Raw genomic sequence first — 25,598 nt, forward strand, 5'->3', positions numbered from 1 at the left:
CCCAAGGTTAGCCTGCTCAGGATTTCTGCTACGTGGACCACCCAGAGGAGAACCAGAGTTGCAGCATTTCCAGTTTAGGGCTCTTGGCTCCAGCAGAAGGGAACCCAGCACAGCAACAGGGTGAGAGTCTAGCCCTGACAATGGACCCATGAGCTTTAAGAGGCCTAGGAAAAGAGCACAAGAAAGGAAAGAGTAATGATATTGGAAAACCCAAAACTCTAGCTTGCTGTCTAATGAACTGCTGAATTCCCCATGGGCTTGCTTCACCTTCTTTTTCTATTTCTGGTACAATGCTTAGAATACTTGATGGATCTGGTTTAGGTTTACAGTGGTCACTTTGTAGATACACACTAGAGTCAGTAATAGAATGAAAAAAATGTGAATTTCTTCTTTTTTTTTTTTTTTTTTTTTTTTTTTTTTAACTTTCTTTCAGAACAACCTCAATATTTACAAAGGCAGGGCAGTTCCTATGTTCCCATGACAAAACATATTGCTCTAGCTGTGTTCATGCTAAAAACTAAGCAAAAATGGCTTCTGAACAAAAATCAGAGCCTGTGATTTTTAACTTTCTGTTGCTCCCATCAGAGCACAGATTATGGTGAAAAGGATAATTTGGAATTGCTTTCTCATGAGACTCATCATGAGACAGTTGTAGCTACCTCACTGATGGACTTCTGAACATAACAGTCCTCCTCAGGTCCCAGGCTGAGGGCAGGATGCAGGATAAAACAGATTTATACTCAAAACCAAAACCAGGAATACCCCTCTTCCCCAGCCCCCAAACCCACCAACCGACCAAAAGTCCCCAAACTCTAAAAAAAAAAGTCTCAGAAAAAACCCAAAAACAACAGAACTGGATTCCACACTTCTTTCCCAACACCAAAAAAGTGTACAACTTTCCAGGATGGAGTAGAAAGGTTGTATATAGCACTGCAATTTATTTCACATGACAGTTAAAAAATACATGAAATGGTCTTCCTTATGCATGAGAAAAGATTATCGGAGTTTTCCCCTTTTCCTCTTCTAGCTTATTAAAAATGTAACTCTTTCAAGAGTAATGAATTAACTCAGAAAGGATTGCTTAAGTGAGACACAGGTTGTGATTAAAGGAAATTTAGAGTTCAGGAGAAGTCTGTGTTTGAAAAATGTCCTCAGTATTTGGAGTATTGCATATGGCTTATGACAACTAATTTGGGAGAAAAGTGGTATAGCGTGAACCTCAACAGGAAAAGCTCTTGTTTTTTGTCACTTTGTGACATTACTGAAACACTGTTTCCCCTCATTTGTATCTCTCCCTCCCCCCTATAAGGTTGTGTTAAAATGTATCAAAACAGAAAAGACTTTGAAAAAGGCAGGAGAACTGTCATAAGGGATGATGCTAGCTAGTTGGGAGGTTGTGCTTTATTATGTAAATCCATGTTTGAGGGTATTTTAAAATGCATATCATATAGTTAGAGGCAGCTAATTAGCTAGATATACTACACTGCTTCCAAATAAACCATACCAGTCCATAACATAAATGCCAGGGGCATGATGTCTTACAGATCTGCGACCTACCTGATTGACCAAAACTGTCCCTCATCTGTACCAGTCTCACTTGATGGAGCATTAGCCACGAGGCTGCTGGTCCTTGCCAAACCCCACTGCTCAAATCCACCTTGTCTTGCTGCTCCTGGGAAAAGATTCCTGCAGTGCTCTCCCTTGGGTAATTCTGTAGAGTTGAGCACCCCAAGCTTGAATTCAGCTTGGAGCAGAAGGAAATAAAACTTCAGTCTGCACATAAATCCTTCATTTACTTATATGTAAAACCAGTGAAACAGTGCAATTTCTCCTTCTTTTTCTGTAATTTACAAACCTTTAAAATTATTTTCTTGCCAGAAACATACATTTCTTAACTGCTTAGTGCCCACACTGGCAGCACCAGGCTGCAGCAATGGCTCTGTAAGTACCAGCGCTCGCTCTGGAGGTACCAAGAGGGGCTGGATGAAGAATTTGCGATGCATAATTTATTCAGTGAATATAGGCGCTTTTTTGTGCTTGCAAGAACTCCGGGGAAGGCAGGTGGGCTTGGTTGGTTTTTTTTTTTTTTAATAGTTTGCTGAAATCCTTAAAGGAACTGTAGTGTGTTTACATGCAGTACCTGTACGTCAGTGGCTTGTTAAGAGATGCGTTTCAGTGTCGGCAGTTCAGGTGAGGGGTGTGCGTGGCTTGCCCGGACAGGTGCCATGCACCTCCTGGGCTCTGGCACCTGCAAAGGGCAAATGTTGGGACAGCACTTCTAGTGAGTGCCGAGACACTTGTGTAACATCCACGGTTCAGCTGGCTCCATTTCGCCTAAATATGCCTGAAATCTGCAGCAACTCACGCGTCTGGAAAAAAAAAAAAATTATAGCGTGCGCGGGGGTTGGTAGTCATTAGAGATCTGCGAACGCGCGTGAAAAATTACATGCTGCGTGGCCGTGCGCTGACCGGGGCGCCGGCCTGCCGCTCCAGCCCGCCGGGCCGGGCAGAGGTACCGCCGCTCCCCTCCGCAAACTTCCCGGGGCACAAAGTTTGCCGACAGTTCTCCGCCCGCCCGCGGGGAGGGTGACAGGGCGCAGCGCGGGGGGCGCGCCCTCCCCGCCGCCCCCTCCCCTCCCCTCTGCGGCGCGGCGCGGCCCCGCCCCGCCGGCAGCCCCGCACCGGGCGGCCGCGGCCGCAGCGCCCCCGCCGCGGGAGGGGAGCGCAGGGGGCGGCGGCGGGGGCGGCCCCCGCGCTGCGCCGCGGCCCGTGCGCGCCGCTCGGCGGCGGCCCCGCCAGCGCTCGGCGGCGGCAGCGGCGGGTGTCCGCATCCCTGCGTCCTCCCGGCGCGCTCCCTCACCTCGGCGGCGATCGCCTCCCGCCCGCCCCCGCCCTCCCCTCCCCCGCAGCGCCACACGCACACGCACTCCCGGCGCTGTGTGCGAGGGCGGGCGCCGGGAGACGGGCGGCGAGCAGCGCGCCGGCAGAGGAGACCACCGCGCACACGCACACACACACACAGACACACACACGCACACTCCCTCCCGCCCGCCCTCCCTCTGTGCCTGCTCCTTCCTCGCCCCCCGCCGCCTCCCCTGCTCCCCCCTCCTCCTCCTTTCTCTGCAACGAGAGAGGGAGAGGGGGGAAAAAAGCCACTTACAGGTATTTGTTTAGTGGATCGGCGGCTTAATTTATCCCCCCCGCCCCCCCCACCTTCCCCACCGCCCCTCGCAGTTTGTTTACAAGTATCAAAGTTGTAATTGAGGAGCTGCCAAGGCACATCTGGATATTTTTCTTCTTCTTCTTCTTCTTCTTTGTGTTAGGGACTGATGTGCAACTAATTAAAGGCAGACAGGCTGGTAGCGTCTGCACACTCAAGCCCCCCCAAATAAAGAGCCTGGTAAGTGACTGGTTTGCTTTCCCCCCTCATCTTTTCCCCCCTTAGTCTTCGCGGTTTTTTTTTTTTCTTTTGTTTTTTGGGTTGTGTGTATGTGTGATTTTGGGTTTTAGTTGTGGGGGGTTTTTTTTCAGCGGGGTGAGTTATTTGGTTATTGGTTTTGTGTTTTTTTTTTTTTTTTTTTTTTTTTTTTTAATTTTGTGGATTTGTCGAGGGCTTTTTTTTTCTGTTGTTCTTGTCCTCTGGGATCGTAAAAGTAGATTAATGCTAGACTTGGGCAATAAAAGGCGTCGCTATATTAATTTATTAATTAATCTGCACCCGCCCCTCCTCCTGCATGTTAAATATGACCTTTGATCTCTCTGTCTTTGGCAGAGCAGATATGCAATATTGAACATGTACGGTCACATTTAGCTTAAGCAGGGACAGAATCCCAAAGCCCGGCTAGCAATTTCTATTTATTTATTTCATTCGTGGAAAAGAGGGCGATAGTTAGAGGGGGAGAGAAATCAATAACTGCGTCTCGGGTACCCTTTTCATGCTCCGGAGATGCATCGATTAAACAATAATGACCCGGTTGGTGGGCACCATCATTTTCTCGCTGCTGGTGGCAATAAAGCCCGAGAGGGGATCGCGGAGAGAGAAAAGGTAGCCAGCGAGCGAAGGTTTTGTGGAGAGAAGCCAGTTTAATACTGGGGGAAATAGGGCAAGAAAATGCATATGACTTCTGGCATTAAAGGCTGAATGCTAACATTTTATTCCTTACCAGATGCGTGGCTTTCGTACACATGGCTGGCAAAACTAGTTTTATTGAGTAGTTGTTATCGAGGACATGGAGCTAGGTTTTCCTTTCTGGAAATGGGAAAGGTTTTGTTTTTTTTTCTTTTGCTGTAAGCAAATCCTTCGCATCCCTCCACAAGACGACGCTTAGCCTAGAGCTTTCCGGGGCAGCCTTTGTATTGCCACTAGACCTCTGAAGCCAACGAGAGTCTGGGTTTTTCCCTGACGTGGAAACGCAGAGGTGGCTCCTGCGAGCTCGGGGTCTTTTTTTTTTTTTTTTTTTTTTTTTTTTTTTTTTTTTTTTTTTTTTTTTTTTTTTTTTTTTTTTTTTTTTTTTCCGACGGAAAGACGCCCGCCAGTCCCCTGTGCAGCCGGGGGTGAGGTTCCTTCTGTAGATTTACGCTCCCTTCATCTGGATTTGTTTACATAAAGCCCGCTTTCAGTGCACGGCGTTGGGAGAAGACGAAGTTTTTGCACTCGGTAGGTTGGGCTGCAAACGGTTCATTAATCTAATTATGATCGTAATTACCGTAATTGATAACCATTTTGAACTAAACATACCGGAGTCTGGAAACTAGACGTAGCCCCACGAGCGCCTCACGAGTGAGCGTTTCTGATCGCCCTACATCAGAAAAGATGCTGGAAATATCTGAACTATTCAGGTAGAGCATCTGGAAAACAAAGAGGCAGTGTTCATAAACTGAAGGGCTTTTTAAGTTATGCCTATGTTTTGCTTTAGTTCGCGCAGGCTGCCATAATACACGTTCTTCATTGCCATGAACTAAAATACTCCCCTTCGCCTCTCTCGGGGAGAGAGGGGGCGGTGGGAAATAAAACGGACGCCGTGTCCTTAGCCTCCTCCCAAACTTTCGTAGCTTGAAGCAGAAAGCCATCTTTCTCCGATGAGGGCAAGTTCAGCAGGTACAGAGACGTGCCCTCCCGAGCGTTCCCGGGCTGTCTCTCGGAGAAGCCCCCTGCCCCGAGGCGCCCACACAGGGGCTGTCCCCGTCTCGGTGTGTGTCCCCAGCCCTCCCTGCGCAGCCCCCGGCGGCGGGGAATCCTCCCCGAGAGGCTGGGATAAATACTCCGTCTTTAGTACAGCTGCAGGCGCCGAGATCACAGGCTGTGAAATTGCTTAAGATTTTTTTTTTTTTTAACCTAGTCCCGTGCCCCCCGCGGCCTGCAGGCAGCCCCCCCGTACCCGGAGGTGGCGGCGGGGGTGGTGCCGGGGGAGCCGGTGCCGCCGCAACCAGCGCCCGGCGGAGCCAGCTGTGCCGGCAGGCAGCTAATGACCGCCGGGCTCAGAAGGACACCGTGGCAGCTGGCGGCTCCCTCCCCCACCTCCCTCTTTTTTCTTTTTTTCTAATTCCTTTTATTTATTTTTTTTCCCCCGCCCTTTCTCCCTGCCTTTTCATTTTTCCCGGTGCTGGTAGGTGGGCAGCTCCCGGCCCCCGTGTCGTGTCCCCCGCCTCCACATTGTCCCGGGACCGGGCTTGCTCCACCCGGGTCGGCGCCTCGAGCCCTCTGCCCAGGGGTACGGCGGCGTGTGTCCCCCACCCGTGTGTGCTCCCCCCTCCCCCGGGGTGGCCGTGGGCGGCCGTGAGCGCCCCCCGAGCGCGCGCACCCCCTTGGAAATGACTTTTTGTGTTTCAGCTGCGGCAGCTCCCGTGAGGATGCCGGAGGAACGGCTGCCCGGCCAAGCACCGACCTCGGGGATGCGTCCGGAGGAGGAGGATTAAGCGACCCCCCCGCCCCGTCCCTCTCCCCTCGGCCCCCAGCCCCCCGTCCCGTCCCTTCCCGCCGCCCCCCCAACCCCGGCCACCATGAACACCAACGTGTGCGTGGAGAGCGGCCCCAACCCCGAGGCGCCGGGGCTGCCCAAGGACAGCCACCTGCCCGAGGGGGCCCTCAACAGCCTTGTGGATTACAACTCGGAGATGGAGAGGTACCGCTCCTTCGCCACCTTCTACAAGACCAACGGCGGCGCCTTCCCCCAGGCGGCCAAGATCGCCCGCATCACCACCCCCATCTTCCCCAGCGCGGCCGCCGCCGCCGCCGCCCGCATCGGCATGTCCCCCTGGAACTGCGACACCGCCACGGCCGCCGCCGCCACCGCCATGCTCTGGGGCAGCGGCGGCGGCGGCGGCGGCGCGGCGGGCGGCGCGAGGAAACCCTCCTCCTCCTCCTCCGCCGCCGCCGCCGCCGCCGCCTCCGCGGCCGCCGCCGCCGCCTCCTCGCTGCACGCCGGCAGGGGCGGCATGCACCACCGGAGCGACTCGCAGCGGCTGGGCAAGCCCGGCTGCCCGCCGGCCGAGCAGCCCGCCCTGCCCATGGCCAACGGCAACTTCCTCTCCACCCTCGCCCCCGAGCACTGCCGGCCGCTGGCCGGCGAGTGCATGAACAAGCTCAAGTGCGGCGCCGCCGAAGCCGAGATCATGAACCTCCCCGACCGCGTCGGCACCTTCTCGGCTATCCCGGCGCTGGGCGGCCTCTCCCTGCCCCCCGGGGTCATCGTCATGACGGCCCTGCACTCCCCCGCCGCGGCCTCGGCCGCCGTCACAGACAGCGCCTTCCAGATCGCCAACCTGGCGGACTGCCCGCAGAGCCACGCCTCGGCCTCGCCCGCCTCCGCCCTGGGCGCCGCCGCCGGCGCGGGGGGCGGCGGAGGCGGCGGCGGTGGTGGCGGCGGAGGCGGAGGGGGGGCCGGCGGCACCGGCGGCGGGGCCGGGGCCGGGGCGGGTAACCCCGCCAAGAAGAAGCGGAAACGCTGCGGGGTGTGCGTGCCCTGCAAGCGGCTCATCAACTGTGGAGTCTGCAGCAGTTGCAGGAACCGCAAAACGGGACACCAGATCTGCAAATTTAGGAAATGTGAAGAGCTTAAGAAAAAACCGGGCACTTCGTTAGAGGTCAGAGGAGATGATTTCTTTTTCCCCAGCCTCCCGCCGTCCCTTCTCAACCCCCTGCCCCCGCCCCTCCAGTGCTTCTTGTCTAGCTTCAAGATGCAGCATCCCTTCTCCGAGGCCTCCTTCAGGCTCTGAGGGAGCCCCCGCCGCGGGCGCGGCTCCCCGCGGCGCGGCCCCGCCGCCCGCCCCTCTCCGCCCCGCAGGGAAGAGAAACGCCGCCTCCCGCGGCGCCCCGCCGAGCCGGGCCCCGGCCGCTGGCCCCCGGGCCCGGGCCGAGGAGGGACGGCCGGGGGGCGCCGGCCCCCGCCCCGCCGGCTCGTGGCCCTTACGGAACGAAGCTAACCTGGTTTACCTGCCGTGCTGTTTCCATAAGACTGCTGGCTCTCTGGTTCCTTTTTCTTCTTTTATTTCTCTCTCTCTTTTTTTTTTTTTTTTTTTTTTTTTTTTGGTTTTTTTTTTGTTTTGTTTTGTTTTTTGGGGGTTTTTTTTTGTGGGTTTTTTTTGGGTTTTTTTCCTTTCTTTTTTAATTAACGGCAATCATGACGATTCGGGGCGGTTTGAAAGAACGGGGAGGTGGGAAAGGGAAAGTTTTAGCCGAACACCAGGCTCTTTGCTGTCGAAAGTTCAGGGAAAGCAATGGCAAGTTCATCTTCAGGTTGGCTGGTAGCAGTTTGTCCCAGACAGATAACGGGCCATGGAGCCCAGTAGTAGGTGAAACGCACCCAAGTGATTTCTTTGGCAATGTCTTTTATGAAATAACCTGCTTGTGGTGTATTAAACACAATGGAAGAATAGCACAGGTATGACTGAACTGATTTCTGACTGAACTGTATGTACGGTTATTTTTACAACGTTTCCTCGGAACTGACAATGTATTGTGTTCCCCAAAGCTGTAACAACAGGTTTTCAGATTTGCCAGACGTGTGAGAGACAGGCAGATCCCGTGTCACAGACATTTCGGTTATTGTATTGGGTATGACAGACAATAGGAACCAAAATACACAACCGTGAGGAAAATGGCAATTGGATGGTATCGTTAGGGGAAAGAAACAAGTGAGAGGAAAGACTAGTAATCATACTTAATTCCTTGTCATTATTAAAATTATAGTGTTGCTGGTTCGACACACATCTCAGATGCGTCTGAAGGTGTCGAGGATGATGGATTTAGTACAGAGCAGTAGTGTGTGGCGGGTGACACCAAGATTTGTAGTCACAGAAATCAGCAACTAAGTGAGAAATTGTAACTTCCCTCTGTGTGTGTGTGCGTGCGCCTGTGTGTGTTTGCATAGTGGTTTATTCCCTTGCTCATTTCTTGCAGGAGTTCTCTCCAGGAAGAGATGGGATGAGGGATTCCAGGGAAAAAGCAACACTTAGAGCAAATTAATTTGTTCTGTGTTAAATAAATTGAGATAATAGTGTTACTATTGACACTGCCATGGGACAAAAGCAACATTTGGGGGTTAACTGACATTTGGCTGATAGCATTAACTCTTTCCTAACCAGCCTCATCAAAACAACTAATTAATTCCTTCTTGCAAGAGTGAACAGTCCTTGCTGAAAGTGTAATTCATAGCTCTGCATCCTTTTAGCTCTTTTTTTTGTGAATGGTGACCCAGCATTGCTAACACAAAAACCAGAATGGACTCTCCAGGGGATAGAAACTAGACTGGGTTTTCAGCTCTTGTTTTTCTCAATAATATGCCTTTGTTGGTTTTGTAGCAAGTTTGCAACAAGGATAGTTAATGCCCTGGTCTGTTAATGCTGAGTACAGCCTAAAAGAGACTCCCTGACCCAGAGGCATGGAGAATTCCCCCCAGAAGACCCAGCACTGAGAGTGCCTTTGTGTACCCGATTCCCTCATTAGGTTTGCAAACTACGGTGCTGCTGGGATTTAATGTTTGTGGTAAATGATAGGTTCTGATGGTTTATCGATTTGTGCAGAAAGCGAGCTATCTCTGGAAGAAACGAATTTGTACATTATCAGATCTTCCTATGGATCTGTGTGCATCTCTGAGCACACTTCCAGAACTTCCTTTCTCCTGACAAAGGTGTTCAGTAGTGTCAAAAACTTTTCAGGCGTGCTGTGAGAATGCTTCCTGTTAAAATTGTTTAACCACTGTGACTAGTAAAACCCATGGTTTAATTAGCCATTTGTGTGCTCTCATAACCACCTGCCTTCACTTCTTTTCTTCATTCTGTCTTTCCCCCACTTGCTCTCTCCTGTTTGTGCTCTGTCAGATACGTAAACACAAAAGCTCCTCTGCTGCTGTACTGTGACTCGAAGGAAACAGGTTTCTCTTTCCAGCTGTGGAGATGTCAGTAAGGCATCACTTCTATGCAGGTCATGACCCATCACAAAGTTTTGTCACAGGATGTGGCTAATTTCTTTACAGAAGCGTGGTTTGTCAGTAGGAGAGGAAGAATAACTTCCTTATATGGTTGTTTTCCTTATGTCTTCTTTCTTCTTTATAAAAAATTTAAATTAGCTAATAAAGTGACAGAAGGGCTGCCTACAGCACAGGTGCAGCAGCAGTGCTCTGGCTGTACAGCCACCAGCTGGAAGGGTGTCAGAGGGTGACAGGGCCTCCACAAGGGTGTTGGTGTTGGGGGCGGGCAAGGGCAGCCTCCCTGTGGAGTGAGTGGCTGAAGCTTCTCATTTGGCCTGTGCTGGCAGGGAATGCACTGCTCTGCATGCGTGATCCCCTGGCACCTCGGTAGGCACGCTCCCATGGATATGTGTCACGGATTTAGGGGCTCGCATTCCACTACACTCTTAGATGATTCATGAATTGGGCTCAACAGTGGCTGCAAAGTGCAGGGGTGATTTATGGCAGGAGGTGGAACAGGGTTTTTTTGTGTTTAAAAAAAAATGAAAAATTAGAAAAATACCAATAAACCGTAAGCTGGCTGATCCCACAGAAACTATTTCTCTCTTTTTCCTTTAAATCTCTTCTACTGGTGCAATGAAGGCATAGGATATAACTCTCAAAGACAGTATATGGAGTTGAAGACAGATTCACATAAATGCTTTCCTGTTCCTGACCCTTGCATTTTTCATGGAATGCTTCTCACCCAGCATTTTTTTTAAAAGCACTTGAATTATTTTTTCCTACTTTCCTTGTACTGTTTTCACATTAAAAGTGTCCCAATGCTCTAGTATTTTTCATAGAATGTTATTATTACTAGGAAATTTTATGTACGGCAATAATAAATGTATAAAAATCAGATTGACGTCACGTTGCACGCTGCCTACTTGTGTATGTATATTCTGTGTTCATTCAGATTTACAATCAGTTTATAAAGAGATATAGTCTTTATTTACCCATAGAGACTACTTATTTTCTTCTGATTGGTGTACATGTCTGTAACTTCTGCTGCAGGTTATGAAGATTAGGTGCCTGACGGTAGTTTACATCCTTCTCTCTTTTAAGTGGACCCCATTCAATGTATGAATCTCAGTTGCCCCAGTGCTCATTCTTATTAGCATGACAGCAAGTTCAGGCAGAGAGGCTGACTTGCATTGGCAGGGGCTGAAGGGTCCTGCCAAATGTGAAATATCAGCTGTTTAGGCATGCTGTCATCCTAGCGGGCACCACTTGCTCCCTTTGTAACAGCCCAGCTAATTGATATGTGCGCTGTTAAAGTGAGCATTTGCATACCAACCTGATTGAGTCAATACCTGCCTCCAAATCCGAGGCACTTCGCTGAGCTGAGCTTCAAGCCAGTGGGATTTTGAGATGGCCTTCTCCAGGGATGGGTTGTGATGATTGATTTCAGCAGGAGTGGCGTCTGATCCTGAAAGTCTTAACACCATATGGCGTTGCCACGGGGGAGAGAGGCTGCGCTGGCAACCTCCGAACTTGCACTTCGTGTTGCGGTAGCGCATGTGAGCGCTGTTAAGGGAAGACTGCTGAGCTCTGTGGATAGGGGTCAATTAGTAGGGGCCTCAGAGGAAGCAATTTCCCCGCTGTCTATCTGGCTTTAAATTACATGCACAAGTTAAGTGACGGCATGATGGAATTGAGCAGTGGTGAGGGGGAACTGTAAAGTCTGATAAGAAGCAGGCGGCTAACATGATCCAACGGGCTAACTGGAAGGTGGAAAGAAAGACCACCTTGTAGCTCATGTTGCTGTTCATCACTAAACATCAGCAGTGCTGCTGTATAACAGGCTCTCTCTCCTGCATGCCACTGCCTTGTAGCCCTCCATCTGGCCAAGGATCCCTCTGTGCATGTGTTGAATGCTTTGCAAAAGGGCAAAAAAGCAGTCCTTGTTTCTGGGCGTTTACAGCTGGAGCAAGAACTGCCGTCTGCCCGGAGCACAATTTACATTGGCATTGGCTGCGAAGCCCTGATCAGACCTGAGTGCTGTTTCTTTCCCCTCTTTCCTCCTCATTTGTGTCCCTGGTGCTCTGCCACGGTTCTCTTGTTCTTCTGTTCCAAGGCCTGAGCCTGCAGGGAGTGTGCCTGGTGCTGGAACTGGCTGCTAGCACCATAAGAGAGCCCTCACTGGGTGACTGTGATGCTCTTGCTTGGGTTTCCCAAGATGGTGCATGATTCTGCTGTGACAGTGTGAGCAGGGAGGGGAGAAAGTGAGAGGCAGGGCAAGATCTGACCTTTACTGAACATTTTGCCATGCATTTTTGTCACTTTCATTCAGATGCTGCATGTCTGGGATAAACATATATCCAATTATGAGTTTTCCTTTTGACCTCTGGGGGTTCCTGGGGACACACCAGGCCACCTACTGCCACCTCCAGCAGAGACCAGAGCAGCTACATCTTGCTCATCAATGCCTGATCTCTGCTGCTCAGAAATCTCCTTGAAGGGAGCTGACCTTCTGAGTTAGGTTCACGTCTTGCAAGGCAGGAACATGCTGCAGTTGGTGGGAGTCACGGAGTGGAGGAATATGTTTGGAGCCCAAGGAGACAAACTTTTGGTCTCCTTGAAGTTCTAGCAGATCACTGAGTGCAAGTGATTTCCTCTGAAATATGGTTGGATGGTGCCTGGTTTACCGTTTCATGTGTTGTTATTTCCCTTCCCTTGTGTGAGACTTGCAAAGGAGAGTAAGTGTCCAAACCCCATGACATTACTGTTCAGTTTGGAGTATAAATGGCTGCTTGACTGTGTGTACTGTTGTTAAGGGGGGACAAGAATAAAGTTGCTCCTGCCTAAGAAAATCTCTTAGTGGTGGATTTTGGTACTGAACTGAACAGAATTTCAAGAAATTCTGCAAAACTGTAGGTCAGTCAAGGACCTAACAGCCTCCTTCATACAAACACTGCTTTCTACTTGCATTGAAAATCTCTTGCTTTAAATCATTGAACTATGATTTTTTTGCTAGTGAAATTGTCCATATGGTAAGAGAGGTTGATTGGTTGTGGTGGTTCCAAATTTTGATTGCACTGAGTAGTTCTTTGCATGGTTTTCTAAGTACTAGTATAGGTTATACACTTGGGGCATCAAGATTCTGTGCCAGACTCTGGATTTCAGTGTTTTGACTGGTTAGCCTATTTTTTTAAGCTGACATAATGAAATCTCTATGTATCGTTTAGGCTGGGCAAGCTGCATGTGTCATGAGAAAGATGATGAATGAGGGTGGTTTGGGGGTTTTTTGAGCAGTAATTAGCATAAGTGTCTTTTTTTTTTTTTTCTTTTTTCTTTTTTTTTACCCCCCCAATCATCTAGGTCACTTTGAACTAGATATTTCAGTTAGACGTACATAAAACCATCATGACTTGGAGTCCTGTGCCAGCTGCAGGATGTTTGGAAAATCTTTTCCAATTCTGTCTTTGTACAAATTGTTGTAGACATCATGCCTGATTCATATAGGGAGACTGTGTTGAAGTTGGTCTATATGTGAATGTCATGCTTCATACCATGGGTGGGTAACAGTAAGGAACAATCTCAATTTTTTTTTCTGCTTGTTCATGTATGTTCATATTATCAGATTTTGAGATCACTTTCTGTGCAATTCTTTTTGCGAAATGCCCACCTAACACCTTTACTGAAGTCAGGGAAGAACGTACTCACTTGGGGAATGGATTAGGATGTCAGCAAGCAATCCCTTAGTACTGAGGAAAGAAAAGGAACAGAAACTTTTTTTGTGTGTGTGTGTCAGAAAGCAACATCCTGGTACTGCTTTTTGGGTTTTCAAAGAAAAGTGCCCCAGAGAGTTTAAAAAAAAAAGGTTGAAAATAATTTCTGTATGCTGTGTCATGCATTTATGCGTGGCAATGACTAAGAACGAGTCTTTTCCAAATATTCTAAAAATTTGTATTTGTTAAAAAGAAAACTAGTAGTCTTCCAACTCTTGACATGCATATATTGTAAGGGTTAGGCTTGGTGAAATAGTTCTAAGGAGGCAAACCTAGGATGTACACCTTAAAGACTCATCAAATACAGCATAATCCTTTTGATCACTGGTTGCAATGGGAAATGTCTGCTGCTTGCATAGGGAAAGGCTTTAAGATAAGCTTTTTGGATGTGCTCAGGCGAGTTGGGAGCAGTAAGTAACTCGTGTCACTGTAGCCTCGGTGGCTAATAATTCCTAAGCCACCAACTATGTGCTTAAAAACTGGCAGCAAGACACCATGTCTCCTGAGGAGTACCACCACCCAGGGAAAGCATTTCTCTGCTTCTGTAGTGTCTGTGTTTTTGATAGCTCGCCTGCTTGGATGATTGTACTGAACCACAATGTCTTGAAGCATGCAGTTTCCTTTGACGCTTTTTTTTGCTGTTTGAGAGCCCTGACAGCATGTCTGCCTTCTCTCTTCTTTTGGGTACTTTTATTGTTTTCCACAGTCATATCTTGTTCAGTCACATGCAAACACCTGTCCTGAAATTGAATTACTCTGTGGTGTAATCTAAAGTCATCCCCCATTTCAGCATCCTGTGCTTTCTGTTTGTGTTATGTTGCACCGTACTTTAGATGCGACAGCCATTTAATAATATTGAAGCCTTAGCTCTGCAGGGGCTAAAAAGATCCCAGCAGGCTTGTTAACTTCTACTCTCAGACGTTATGGGAAATATTTCCTCCTCCCTGGAACTCTTCGGCATCCTCTTAATTAACACTATAAAAATCCATAGCCAGGTATGCGTGAAGCCTGTTTAATTTTTTTTTTACAGTTTTCTAGAGTTTCTCTGTTCCTTCCTATTTAACCAGACAGAGGTGCCAAGCGAGATATGAGAACATAAAAGGAATAAAGGCAGCCTGGGTCATGCTGGATACTGTGTTCTTGTCAAGCAGCATACTCATCAAGTGCCTTTCCTGTACTCACCATAGGATCTTATTTTTTCCTTGCTCTACTCAGTATTTTTCTTCATCTCAGTCTCTGAAGTGTTGGGCATTTTAAAACTTTGCACCTCTCCTTTCTCAGGACAATATTGTTTTCTGTTCCAGACTGCTGTGGTCATGGTGTCTGTTGTACTTCTACATAAGGGCCCCATCAGCTGGTATCAGACTTCATTTGACTAGAAGTTATCTTTCTATATATTTGACTAAGAAGCTATCTATGACAGAGATGAGAGAGATTACTCACTGTTTTAGGAAGTGGAGAAGCAGTATTAAAATTTGAGGTGGGGAGAATAACTTAATAAATACTGGAAAATGGAGTAAATCCAAGGGAGTTCTGAATGGATATCACTTAAGATGAGGGCAGAGGAGGAGGAAAGAAGAGCTGCAGAGTGCTCAAACAGAGGAGGATTCCAAAGTGGCTGAGGGTTGGTTATGATGTGTGAAGCCTCAGTAAGGGTGTGCCTGCTCCTCCACAGGGGTGATTCAGTTACCATGGGACAGACTGAGCACCTCATGCTCTTGTTGATATCATAAACCAGTTTCTTTAATTAATTTTCAAAAAATTGACTGGAGTTTATGGGGAGAATTTCAGGTATCAGGGTATCCGAAATTTGCTATGAGTGGAGTCTTGTCATCCAAACAAGTTGTTCGAGGGGTAAGAAAATTATAAAGGCATACATACAGAAAAACCAACAGATGTGAAAGAGAGAGGGAAAGCTTGCAAAGGAGAGGCTGAAAATGATTTCTTGCATGAGAACTTCCTGGTCTTAAAGGTTTTCTTGGGTGGTGTATACTGTGTCTCCTAGGAAAGCTGGAGCATATCAGTCTGGCACTGTGTTAACACAAAGAATTTGTCCAATTGTCCTGAAAAAATACCTCGAAACAACTGCAGTTCAGTAACATCAGTCCTTCTGCACATCCTAATTGTGGTGGGGGATTGGAGATTGAGTGCAGCAGCCTTGGCAGTCACAGGTTTGGAAGAGAGCTGAAGGGCTCTCAGAGTCTATGTAGAAGCTACAAAGAGGGCAGAGCAAGAGGCAATTGAAGAGGCTGGAAACAGAAGGAAATTCAAGGAATATACATTCTTAAATATATGATCTCCAAAGCAAGTAGTATTGGTGGAAAAAAAGGCTTTTAGTTTTAGAGCGAACGAAACAGGAGAAAAATATATTTGGAGGGGTTGTACGACCCACATGACAGGGGGTGAGAGAGGACTCCATGACACCATCTTAGTAATAATTTAAAACCCACTCCCTCTAAATCATCAGTTCATCTGAGCTCTGGGAGGTGGTGAAATGGTTGGCTGGTTGCTTGGAAGCTGATGTAGAGTAAATTGGAGGTCAAAGTCCAGTGGAGGTCACAGTGTCTTCAAAATGATTACTGAGATGTGCCATAATTGTCATCCTTGCAAATTTCAGAAGATGTACCTGTGGAAGAATGGGATTCAAAACCATTTGCAATGTATTAATGTTTCCATCACCAGTCAGGAACTGTGGTGACCTGTTGTATAAGAGTATGTGTTGCTGCTCCTCTTCTTGCATAGAGTCAGACAATACATGGTGCTGACCTTGATGCTTGGCTACAAGAGAGCCAAACTGGCACCTGTGATGAGTCTTATGCATTGGCTGATTATACTCCCTCAGCTCAGATATGAAGTGCTGCATTTGAGTGATGTATTTCTATATTTCGCCTTTTTTTTTTTTTTTTTTTTTTTTTTGCAAGCTTTGCAGAAAAAGAAACAAGCAAGCAGATACCAAGAATTTAATGGATATATTTTTCACTGGCTCTTTTATCAACAGCATATGAAAAATCCCAAAGGACAGAAGCAGTTAGCTAACCAATGAGGCATCATAGCTGATTTTAGGTTCCGTGCAGGAGAAAAAGATACCGAAGCCCAGCAGCTCAAGGGGGAAGAGATTTAAATTTAGGTTTGGTACTGAGAAACGTGCCTCTCCTCTGCTTGGAGACCAGTCTGTAAGAGATTACTGTACCCCAGGGCGGCAGTTTGGAGGATGATAGAGATGTCAGCCTGCGAGTGCAAAGACTTGTACCACTGGATGATGAACCAGCAGGGATTTCTCATTAATGGAATGAATGTTAACAAGAATAATTCTGTTTTGTGAGCTGGTGTGTGTGGGAAGGATAAATGATAGGGGCTGATGGATGGTCTTCACAGAGATTTGATTAGGGAGAAGGTGAATGGCAGTGTGTGTGAGAGAGGGGAGATGTATGCAGGTGGTACATCCATTGCAGTAGGCAGGCACACTTCTAGTTGATAATTTCTGACAGAGAAGTCAGCAGAAGTAACCAGACAGTTCCTAGGCAAAAGCAGAAGCTGAGCACTGGTGTGGCTATTTAATTTTTATTGTCTTGTGCATTGTAGGATCTTGGGTTTTATGTTGCACAGTGGTAACAAACCTGTATCCAAGAATTTCTCTATAAAACTTTTGTCAGTAACAGAGCTTTCTGCTTTCTGCTAATAAAGCATTTGACTATTGATATTTATTCCCACAGTCATTATGGGAGCACTGAATGACACTTTTCTGACCTGCTTAGCACCATTTTTGGCTCTGAAGTAATGCTCCTAAAGCTTTTATGAGCTCTTCCCAGTTCCTGAAAAAGCAGGAGTTAGGTCAGACGTACCGACTGAGAGGCCAGGCAGCCAGAACCAACAGAAACAATCCCTCATCCTGCCTGAGGCCTTCATACGCTGCTGGAATGCAAATAATAAATGAAAAAAGGCAAAATAGTAACATAAGCTGAGTAGGCACTCCGGCAGGCTTAGCACCTCCACCCTCAGGTACAGGGGTAGCTGAAAAATGAAGGAACTGCATGAACTGCTCGAGAGAGATGTAGAAATAGGGAAAGAAACGCGAATCCCTTTGACGGTGAGATGTGGGAGACCCCTAACCCGAAACGCCAAACCTCTGGTACCTTCCCTGCTGCCTTTGCCAGGAAGCCATTAGGAGCCCCCGCCTGAGGCCGGAGTGTGGCCAGCTGGAGCTCGGCGGCAGGGTGGCAGATGGCAGGAGGAGTTCCCGAGCCGGCTGGCCCGGCGCTGCCAGCCCCGCGTGCGGGATGCCAGGCACGGGGAAGCCGGCGGCCAAGCCGCGCTCCCCTCGGGAGCGAGCGAGACGACAGAGGTGGAGACTTGGCTCCGTCCCTCGCCTCGCTGGCCAAAAGGGCTGCACTGGCACAAGGGAGGGAGTGTGCTGGAAGTCGTCCACAGCCAGCTACTCCCAGCCTGGGAGGGGGTGGGCAGAGGTGATGTGTTCCTTTCTAGGGCTCTGCCTGCATCCGTGTGCCGGTACCTTCTGCGCACCGCTGCAATGCTTTAGTGACTCGAGCTGACCCCTGGGGGTGTTGAGGCCGCTGGTGGAGCGTGTGAGCTGCTCTCCTTAGAGTTGAAGGTGATGCTCACCGGCACAGAGAGGGGCTCGAGGGGCTCCATCACTAACATTTCCTGGGACTGAGCTGTTTTTTCTTTGACAGCATTAGTCTGGATTCCTTATGATTTCTAGTCTCTAGTTGCCATCTGTTTTCCCCAATGGCATTAAGCATTTTTTCAGATCAAGATCCCATTCCCCCAAATTTGATCTCATCTATATAGTGAAAAAAAGTTAATATATAAAATAAACTGTGGTGCGCAGTGAATGTAAATGAGGGATACCTTTGCTCCTTTTTTCTCCCGTGGAGAAACACATTACTCCTCTGACTAATCCTATTGATTTGGCTGGGGAGCTATGGCCTGCTGCTGATGTCAAGTCCAAGTGGCAGGATCCGGCTGTACAGTGGCAGGTCTCTGTGGCCGTTGGCACAAATCCTTTATTCCCCAGCTGACTCCACTGAAATCTCCTGAGGTTTCCTCTGAGCTATTTGAGAAGAGCTGGGTTTTCAAACCATGACCCTGACTTAGGAGTACATTTCTAAAATTTCTACTTGCAATGTCCTGTGGCAAAGGTTTACTTTTCACTTGGTGGAGCTGGCGGCAGAGAAAGTCAAATGAGTTTTCCTAATCTGGTATGTTCTAAATCTGGTTTGTCTCAAATACAGCCTTGAGAGATATGCAGCGCAAGTGGAAAAATAACTGCCAGCACGCAGATGCGTGTCCTCTCGGAGCAAATAAAGCTGACTTTTAAAATAAATGTTAAATCTCATCCTTGGTATGAAGGGAGACAGGCCTGTAGCTCAGGTATGGGGAGAGATATTTTAAGGTGGGCTGTGGAAGAAAGCTTACCACCAAGCTTCTGACCCAGAGTACACGTCCCTTTTTATCTGCTAAGTCCAATAATAAGCTTGTTATTAGAGGACATCTGTTACTGCCTGATAACATGTACAGTGAGCGGGAGCACGGCATTGGTGGGCAGCCAGGGATTTTGGCAGCGGTGGGGAGCAGCAGCTTCGTGGACTGTTTCACACCTCATGCAGAGCTGGGGCAGCACATCCCTCCCCTGGGCCTGTGACTGGGTGGGAGGATGCCAGGAGTTTGAGGCGAGGGCTGTTCCTGCACGGAGCTCCCCTGTGCCAGCTGGTGTGCACATGCACCAAAGCCTCACCCTCCTGTAGCCACAGCTGGTCCCCTCGGTGCCGGGTCAGCATGGTGGGTCTCCTGGCATACCTCCAGGACAGGGAGTGGAACGGCTGGGAGAAATGTGCCACATGCTGGGCTCTGCCTTTTCCTTCTGCATTTCCAGGGGATGCAGCTCACACAGTAGTTTCTTGCCCCCAAGCCTCCTTGCCTGAAGAAAAACATTCAAGGAGACTGTGTGAGCCGAATCTGAGCGTCATGAGGTTTTCCCCAAAGTCATTGCTGTAGGTAATGTATATTTATGAGCGGAACAAAGTGGGCTGCAGATACTTTGAAAAGCTGCTTTCCTCTCAGGGTGGCTTAGCATTTAGGCAAGTAAGGAGTGGAGATGCTGTCCAGACTGCATTTGCCAGTGGCAGAGCAGGCTGGTGCAGGACAGATGGCATCTTCCACCTGCTTTCCTATGTGTCAGGAGATGGTTATCCTTCCAGTGTCTAGAGGGAGCCTACAAGAAAACTGGAGAGGGTCTTTCTACAGGGGCATGTAGCAGTAGGAAAAGGAGAAATGGCTTTAGATTGAAAGAAAGTAGGTTTAGATTACATAATAGGAAGAAACTCCTTATGGTGAGGGTGGTGAAGCACTGGAACAGGCTTCCCAAAGAAGCTGTGGGTGCCTCATCTCTGGCAGTGTTCAAAGCCAAGCTGAATGGGGATCTGAGCAACCTGGTGCAATGGGTGATGTCCCTGCCCATGGCAAGTGAGTTGGAGGTGATCTGTAAGGGCTTTTCCAAACCAAATTATTTTGTGATCTTACAGTGCTCTGCAGGTCAGGACACCACATCCCTCTGCTGGGCTTTAGGCCATCACAGGGTGACACAGCTCCATTCCAGTAATGAGACTGTGCCTGTACCACCATGTGTGCCCTGAGCTTGGCTCTTGTCTGGGAGAGGGTCTTTCGAGATAGGGAAATCGGGGATGGAAAGTGAGTTTTGAACTTGCACCAGAGTTTGCACTGTTTATGTATGAGCAATTCTGATGTAATTTCCAGGGTGACCATCGGACACCTGAATTAGCTTGCGGCACTAGCAATACAAGGTGTGACATGAAGTAAAGGCCAGTTTGCTTTCCTGCTGGCAATAATGTGGGCTCTGTCAGACTGATGAGGTGCATAGCCTGCATTCACACATGTAAGGAAAGCATACAGGCACTGGTTTATGGCCAGTGGTGGTCAGTGTTTGCTGGGCTGGGCTGCTGATTGATTCAAATTGCATTTCCTGCAGGGACCAGGACTTTCCAGCTGAATCATTTTGGCCACCATAGAGCACAAGATTTCTCTAATCTGATCACATATCTCTTTCTCAATATATATAGATATATTGAGATGTACATAAACACATATGTATATGTATATGTGTATGTACATGTACATGTATACTTACCAGGCCAAACTTCTCCTCTTGTGCAAGGCATTTCAAGAAGGGATTGTTCCCCAGGTTGAGAAGCTCATGATGGGTTATTGGCAGATCTTGGTAGGCTCAGTTTTCCCTGTGTTGCTAGCAGCAGTCCCGCTGCTTTGGGAAATCCACCAGTTTAATTTAATTTGTCATGTGAATTTGAGATTCATTAGTGCGCTGTCTATTTCTGTGGTTGTGTGGGTCTCTGTAAAGACCACCAAGTAGCCCATGTTTTTTGGGGCACATCCCAGTTGCCATATTCTTTCCAAAGAGCCTCTGTTGAGCTGGATTGTTTCCAGGGCTCCTTAGGAGGAATGAGGAGTGCCACATCTGGCTAATAATTTTCTGTAGCCAACATGTGAATTTACTTCAGTGAGAGCAGGATTTTTGCTCATAGATCAAACATCAAAGGATTCTTACATAATACAACATCTTTTAACATTGGTAAAGTATTAGGTCATAATCATGTAATGCTCTGATATATTATTCTATTTTATTTCTGAATGTGTTCACCTCGACTCAGATGATCCCCTAGCCTTGCAGAAAATAGTATCCAAGTAATACAGGTGACTTATAGTGAGTCTTGGTTGGGTAGCTCTGAATTTTTCCTGCACCCTAAGCAGCAGCAACATCCCAAGCTGGTGCAGCCAACTTTCCTGATTCCTTGTCTCTGTATCACATCTTTCAAGTAGCTGTGATTCCAAGAGCCAGGAGAGAGGATTCTCTGGCAGGTGTGGTAGGGCTGGGCTGGGCAAGCGGGCAGGCCTTGGATGAGCAAATCCCGCTGTCTGGCATCCTGTGCCTTGCTCCATCGGTCGGTCATCCTAGAGGGCAGTGGGAGGCATCATTCTTTAATGACAAGTTTTGCTGTGAAAATGCAAGTGTTGAAACGGACTTTGGTGAGGAATTTACAGCTCATGCCAGCATGCCATTTTCTTGTGTTGTGTATAGCAAGGGTCTGCTTTTACATTTCCTGTGGGGCTTCCAGGTTAGATAAGTAGGTGTCATTTTTCTGCTTAATTGTGGAGATTTTCTGTTGGTTTCTCTTGCCTGCTTTTTACCTCCTCCTCCAAAAATGTAGCATGCTTCGTTCCCTATATGAAGCTCATTTTTCTAGGCAATAATTAGATTTTCAGATTTCAAATATTCAAGCTACTTCTGCAGTGAAAGCTGGCACATAGGGAGCAGAATAGAAAGTTTGGAAGTGTGGAGGACATTTCATCCCAGGTTTATGTAGAGATAAATCCTCTCCAGTGCCATGCTTTATGGCATTACCTGCTTGGAGGAGCCAGGGCTGCAGGTTTCTGAGCATTCTCCTGAGAGCAAGCCTGCCATTTGTCAGCATTTGCACCAGCACAGGCAGTGAAGGCTTTTACAGCAAAACGGCGCTGATCAGCTCTAGTTCTGCTCCTCACCACCCCTCCCTAGGCTTCCAGGGAGATCTGTCTTTCCTGTCACTCAGGATAATGATTCCCCACCAGCAGCACAGAGATCCAGAAATGCACTGTAATCTTGCCAAGAGTTTGATTCCCCATCTGGGACTGCTGGATTTATACAGCCAAGCAGCAGATGGTCATTGCACTTAAACTTGTGTGTGTTGGTGTGCTGAACCTCTAAATGGGCTGAAGGGTCTCTCTTTGCCTGGAAATAACCTTGATTCTTGGAGTGGTGAAATCAGTAGATTTCACTGCATATACTTGATCTAGCTATTAAGTTTTAAAAGATTTTTTTAAAGGGTGGATTAATAATTCATTTCCAAATTGGTAGTTAGCACAATGGATATTTAATTGTAAATGTATATCTTTAATTAGAACTCGGTACACAGATGCAAAAATTCCTTATCTTGCAGTTTTTCAAAAGCACACATATTAAACCACAGCCTTGCCCTTCAAAAATACTATTCTGTGTATTTAAAGGTCTGGATGACCTTTTAATCAGACGTTACACCTTTACTTCCAGCTGATATGACAACGTCTGACAGTAACTCAACCTGATGTGGCAAGAAAATAAATAAAAGCCGTCTCAGCCACTACATCTCTAAATCTCTGTGTCTAGCTGTGGTTTTGTGTTCAGGCAGATGGACCCACAGCAGAATATTACATTTAGTTTTCAAGTGAAGACAATGTATTGAGTTTAATATGTTTGCATGTTTGACTGTTCTTTTGAGGTCAATTTAGTCATATGATTGTTTTCTGCCACTCCGAGCTCCAGTCTCTTCTGCAGCCAAGCTCTTTATAAATTATAAATCTGTAAACCTCACTCTCAGCAGCCATCTTACAGCCCACACAGACCGGTGTCAATGGTCTAGAAATTGCATTAGCTCTCCTGGGCATACCTGGGTGTGAGGGCTGCTGTGCTCTGTCACTACCTGTGCTCGTGCTCACCTCACGTAAAAAGGCAGAACAGGCATGGTAAAGATGGATTTGTGCAATTCCTGCTTTTGCACCACCGACACAAAGAGAACTCACACTAGTCAGGGTGATTGTATTCAACACACCAGCTCATTGTCCTTGGAAGTTAATTTTTGGATGATTTATTGAAGTGTAACATTTGTGGAGGGGGAGTGGATATTGAATTGACAACGGGTCAGAGTTCTGATAATACAGCAGAATTATTTTGATCTCTGGTATTTCCAAGTGCAGAAGCAATAAACATAACAATATCAGCTCCCCTTTCATATGGCTTTTACAAAAAGAGAAGCTGTGTACTGCTTCAGCCTGTTTATCACAAACTGGGCTAATTATTCAACAAAAAATACATGCCATACTAATGAGCAGTTCCCTGGAATTCAGAAAGTAATATTCTGACACTGAGTACAATGTATGTGTTACACTGCAGGGTCCATGGTTTGTTGGATTTTTGCGGAAATACTAGGAAAACATTAAAAAGGTCTTCCCTGAAACACAAATGAAAGATTTTTTTTCAAAAAGAGACGGTACTTAAATGTGGCACCACAAGATCCATGAGAACTTCTTTGTTACAAGTATTTATTTGCAAATTTCCAGAGTTTTGCTTTTAGGAGAATTTTTTCAGATATAACACTATTTTTTTTGTGGGTGTTTTGTAATGAAGCAAGTACTTGTGAGCTGGGACGGACTGATAGTGTCATGTTAGGGCTCACTCTCCCCTCCTTGGACAGTGCAGTAATTAATTCTGGAGGGGAGACATGTGGGTCGAGATGCATGGGTTCAAGGGTGCTTCCATCATGTTTTGACTGAAGGAAATTGAGGACAAGAAGTACCTCACAGAAATGACACAGCCTTTGCAGGCTCAGCCCCTTCAGCCTCTCATGTAGGTTGTACTTTAAAGATGTGAAGGAAATTTGCTGCTACTCAAATGTGTATGGAGGCACATGGATGCAAGTGGATATCATTTTCAGGGTACAGCAGGTAGGGGAAGGAGGCGGGTAGTAGCTCTGTTTACACAGGACTGTTTCTGTGTAAGCAAAGGTCCTGCACGTGTGTGAAAGAAAGGACAGGGGCAGTTTGGCAGTACCCCTAAGTCAGCACGGTGATTCCTTCACTGGAATGAACTCATGGATGTGTTTTCAGTTCTTTCTGCATTGCAACCTAAATGTGAAACAAGGTGAGGCTTGAAAATGCCAACGTCTCCTCCTAAGGTGTCTGAAGACACAGCACGCTTCCCAAGTGACAGAGCAGTGCCTTTGCCACTCCCCTGTCATGAGCATGGTCTTGCCAAAGTGTCTGTTTAACCCACAAACCCACTAAGCTGTAACTATGTGCCCAGTATACTGGGTCTAGGCAGAAACCATTGTACAACCGTGTGGTTATTCTAAAAGCACTGTCTGTTTTCCAGATATTTTTTCTACCAATGTTTTCATTTTCATGACTACCTTGCTAACAAACTAAGGAGAAGACAGCGTGTTAGGTGTGTTACATACTGAGTACAATGTATTGCATGTGATCCTAAAATGGTGTGTGTTTGGAGAAGAATGTTTCTATTAATTGTCAAGCAATGGAAGGCATCGTGTTGTTCCTAGATAACTGAAAGTATGCCTAAAATGTAAAGGAAAAGAACAACTAGAACTCAATCAAGTATGCCAATGCCACAAAAGAAAGCTTAACTTGTTTTCTTGCTTTTTTTTTAGAGAACACCTGTTCCCAGCGCTGAAGCATTCCGATGGTTCTTTTAAGCAGTAGTGTATCTTATTTTCGAGGCAGTCCGAAGTGAATGGCAAGCTAAAGTCTTGTTTTAAGAAACTGCTTAGTCCACCATTGAAGAATATACTCAGATACTATTTTCATTTATGTATAGGGGTTTCCTCAAAAGTAAAAGACAAAAATTTGTGAGCCTGGGGAATTGGCCAGCTTCTTCACATTCAGTACACCAATTCTTTCTTTGATGTAACTTAGCTATACTAGTGAAGTTGTTGTCTATTTTTAAAGTGGCTGTAAAAAAAAAAAAAAAAAAAAGTTTGGGTAAACCCCTGCTATAAAGTCATGTATCTTTGAAAAGTAACATATCTATACTTCATTTTCAAATATATGTGTTTCAGTACTGTAAACTGTACAGATAGCCGCTTGTATTTTGTGTGTTTAGACACAAGGAGACAATCATGTCTGAGCATCAATGGAGATATACGGTTTGTACACAACAGTGTGGTTCTGCGAATTAAATCCGGAGCAATAAATTCTAGCTTTAACTATTATTTTGCTAGTTGTTTAGCAGCAGCAGCAACAGCAGCACTGTTTTACCATGCATCCTTCCATAGAGACTTGATGCCAAGTTTTCCAAGATAAAAAGATCATGATGCATCTAGCAATTACCTTCTGTTGTGTTGTTATGAGAGGGGAAAACATAACACTTAAAATTAATCTTTCAAGCACTATATTAGAATAGTGGTTTATGCACTTGCATTGCTTCCAAAGGAGCTTTACAGAGGGGTATCTCTCCAAAATGCTGTCTAGTGTCTGACTCGTTTTTCACTGTGCTCTGAGCTGGAGTGCCCAGCATAGGCAGATGTGCAAAAACTAGTCGTCTAAATAAAGGTTATTCTAGAATGCGAAACAGAGTACGAAACCTTAGGAAAAATGATGACTCAGCTTCATTACCCTTCACTTACAAGATCTTATGTAACATTTTCAGTCAATGGAGTAAATATTTTATAAAGTGGAGTGCCATATTTTTGGTACAGGTGGAGCTTTTCACAGTCAAGGGAGTTTTGACAGTTGGACTGCTTTGGGTCTCACTTGCACTTGTGCTCATTTGAGAGCTTGGATA

The 25,598-nt window shown here is 46.9% G+C and overlaps 1 protein-coding gene across 1 annotated transcript; it reads left to right on the forward strand.

The window, feature by feature from the left end:
• The first annotated feature begins 5,825 nt into the window (after positions 1–5,825).
• On the forward strand, positions 5,826–25,598 carry CXXC4 (CXXC finger protein 4). Its single transcript, XM_066317856.1, has 2 exons — positions 5,826–7,083; positions 24,466–25,598. The coding sequence occupies exons 1-2, from the start codon at positions 6,001–6,003 to the stop codon at positions 24,508–24,510; spliced, it is 1,128 nt and encodes a 375-aa protein (XP_066173953.1). The 5' UTR covers positions 5,826–6,000; the 3' UTR covers positions 24,511–25,598.

Source organism: Sylvia atricapilla, chromosome 4 (assembly GCF_009819655.1).
Source record: "Sylvia atricapilla isolate bSylAtr1 chromosome 4, bSylAtr1.pri, whole genome shotgun sequence".
Classification (NCBI taxonomy): Eukaryota; Metazoa; Chordata; class Aves; order Passeriformes; family Sylviidae; genus Sylvia; species Sylvia atricapilla.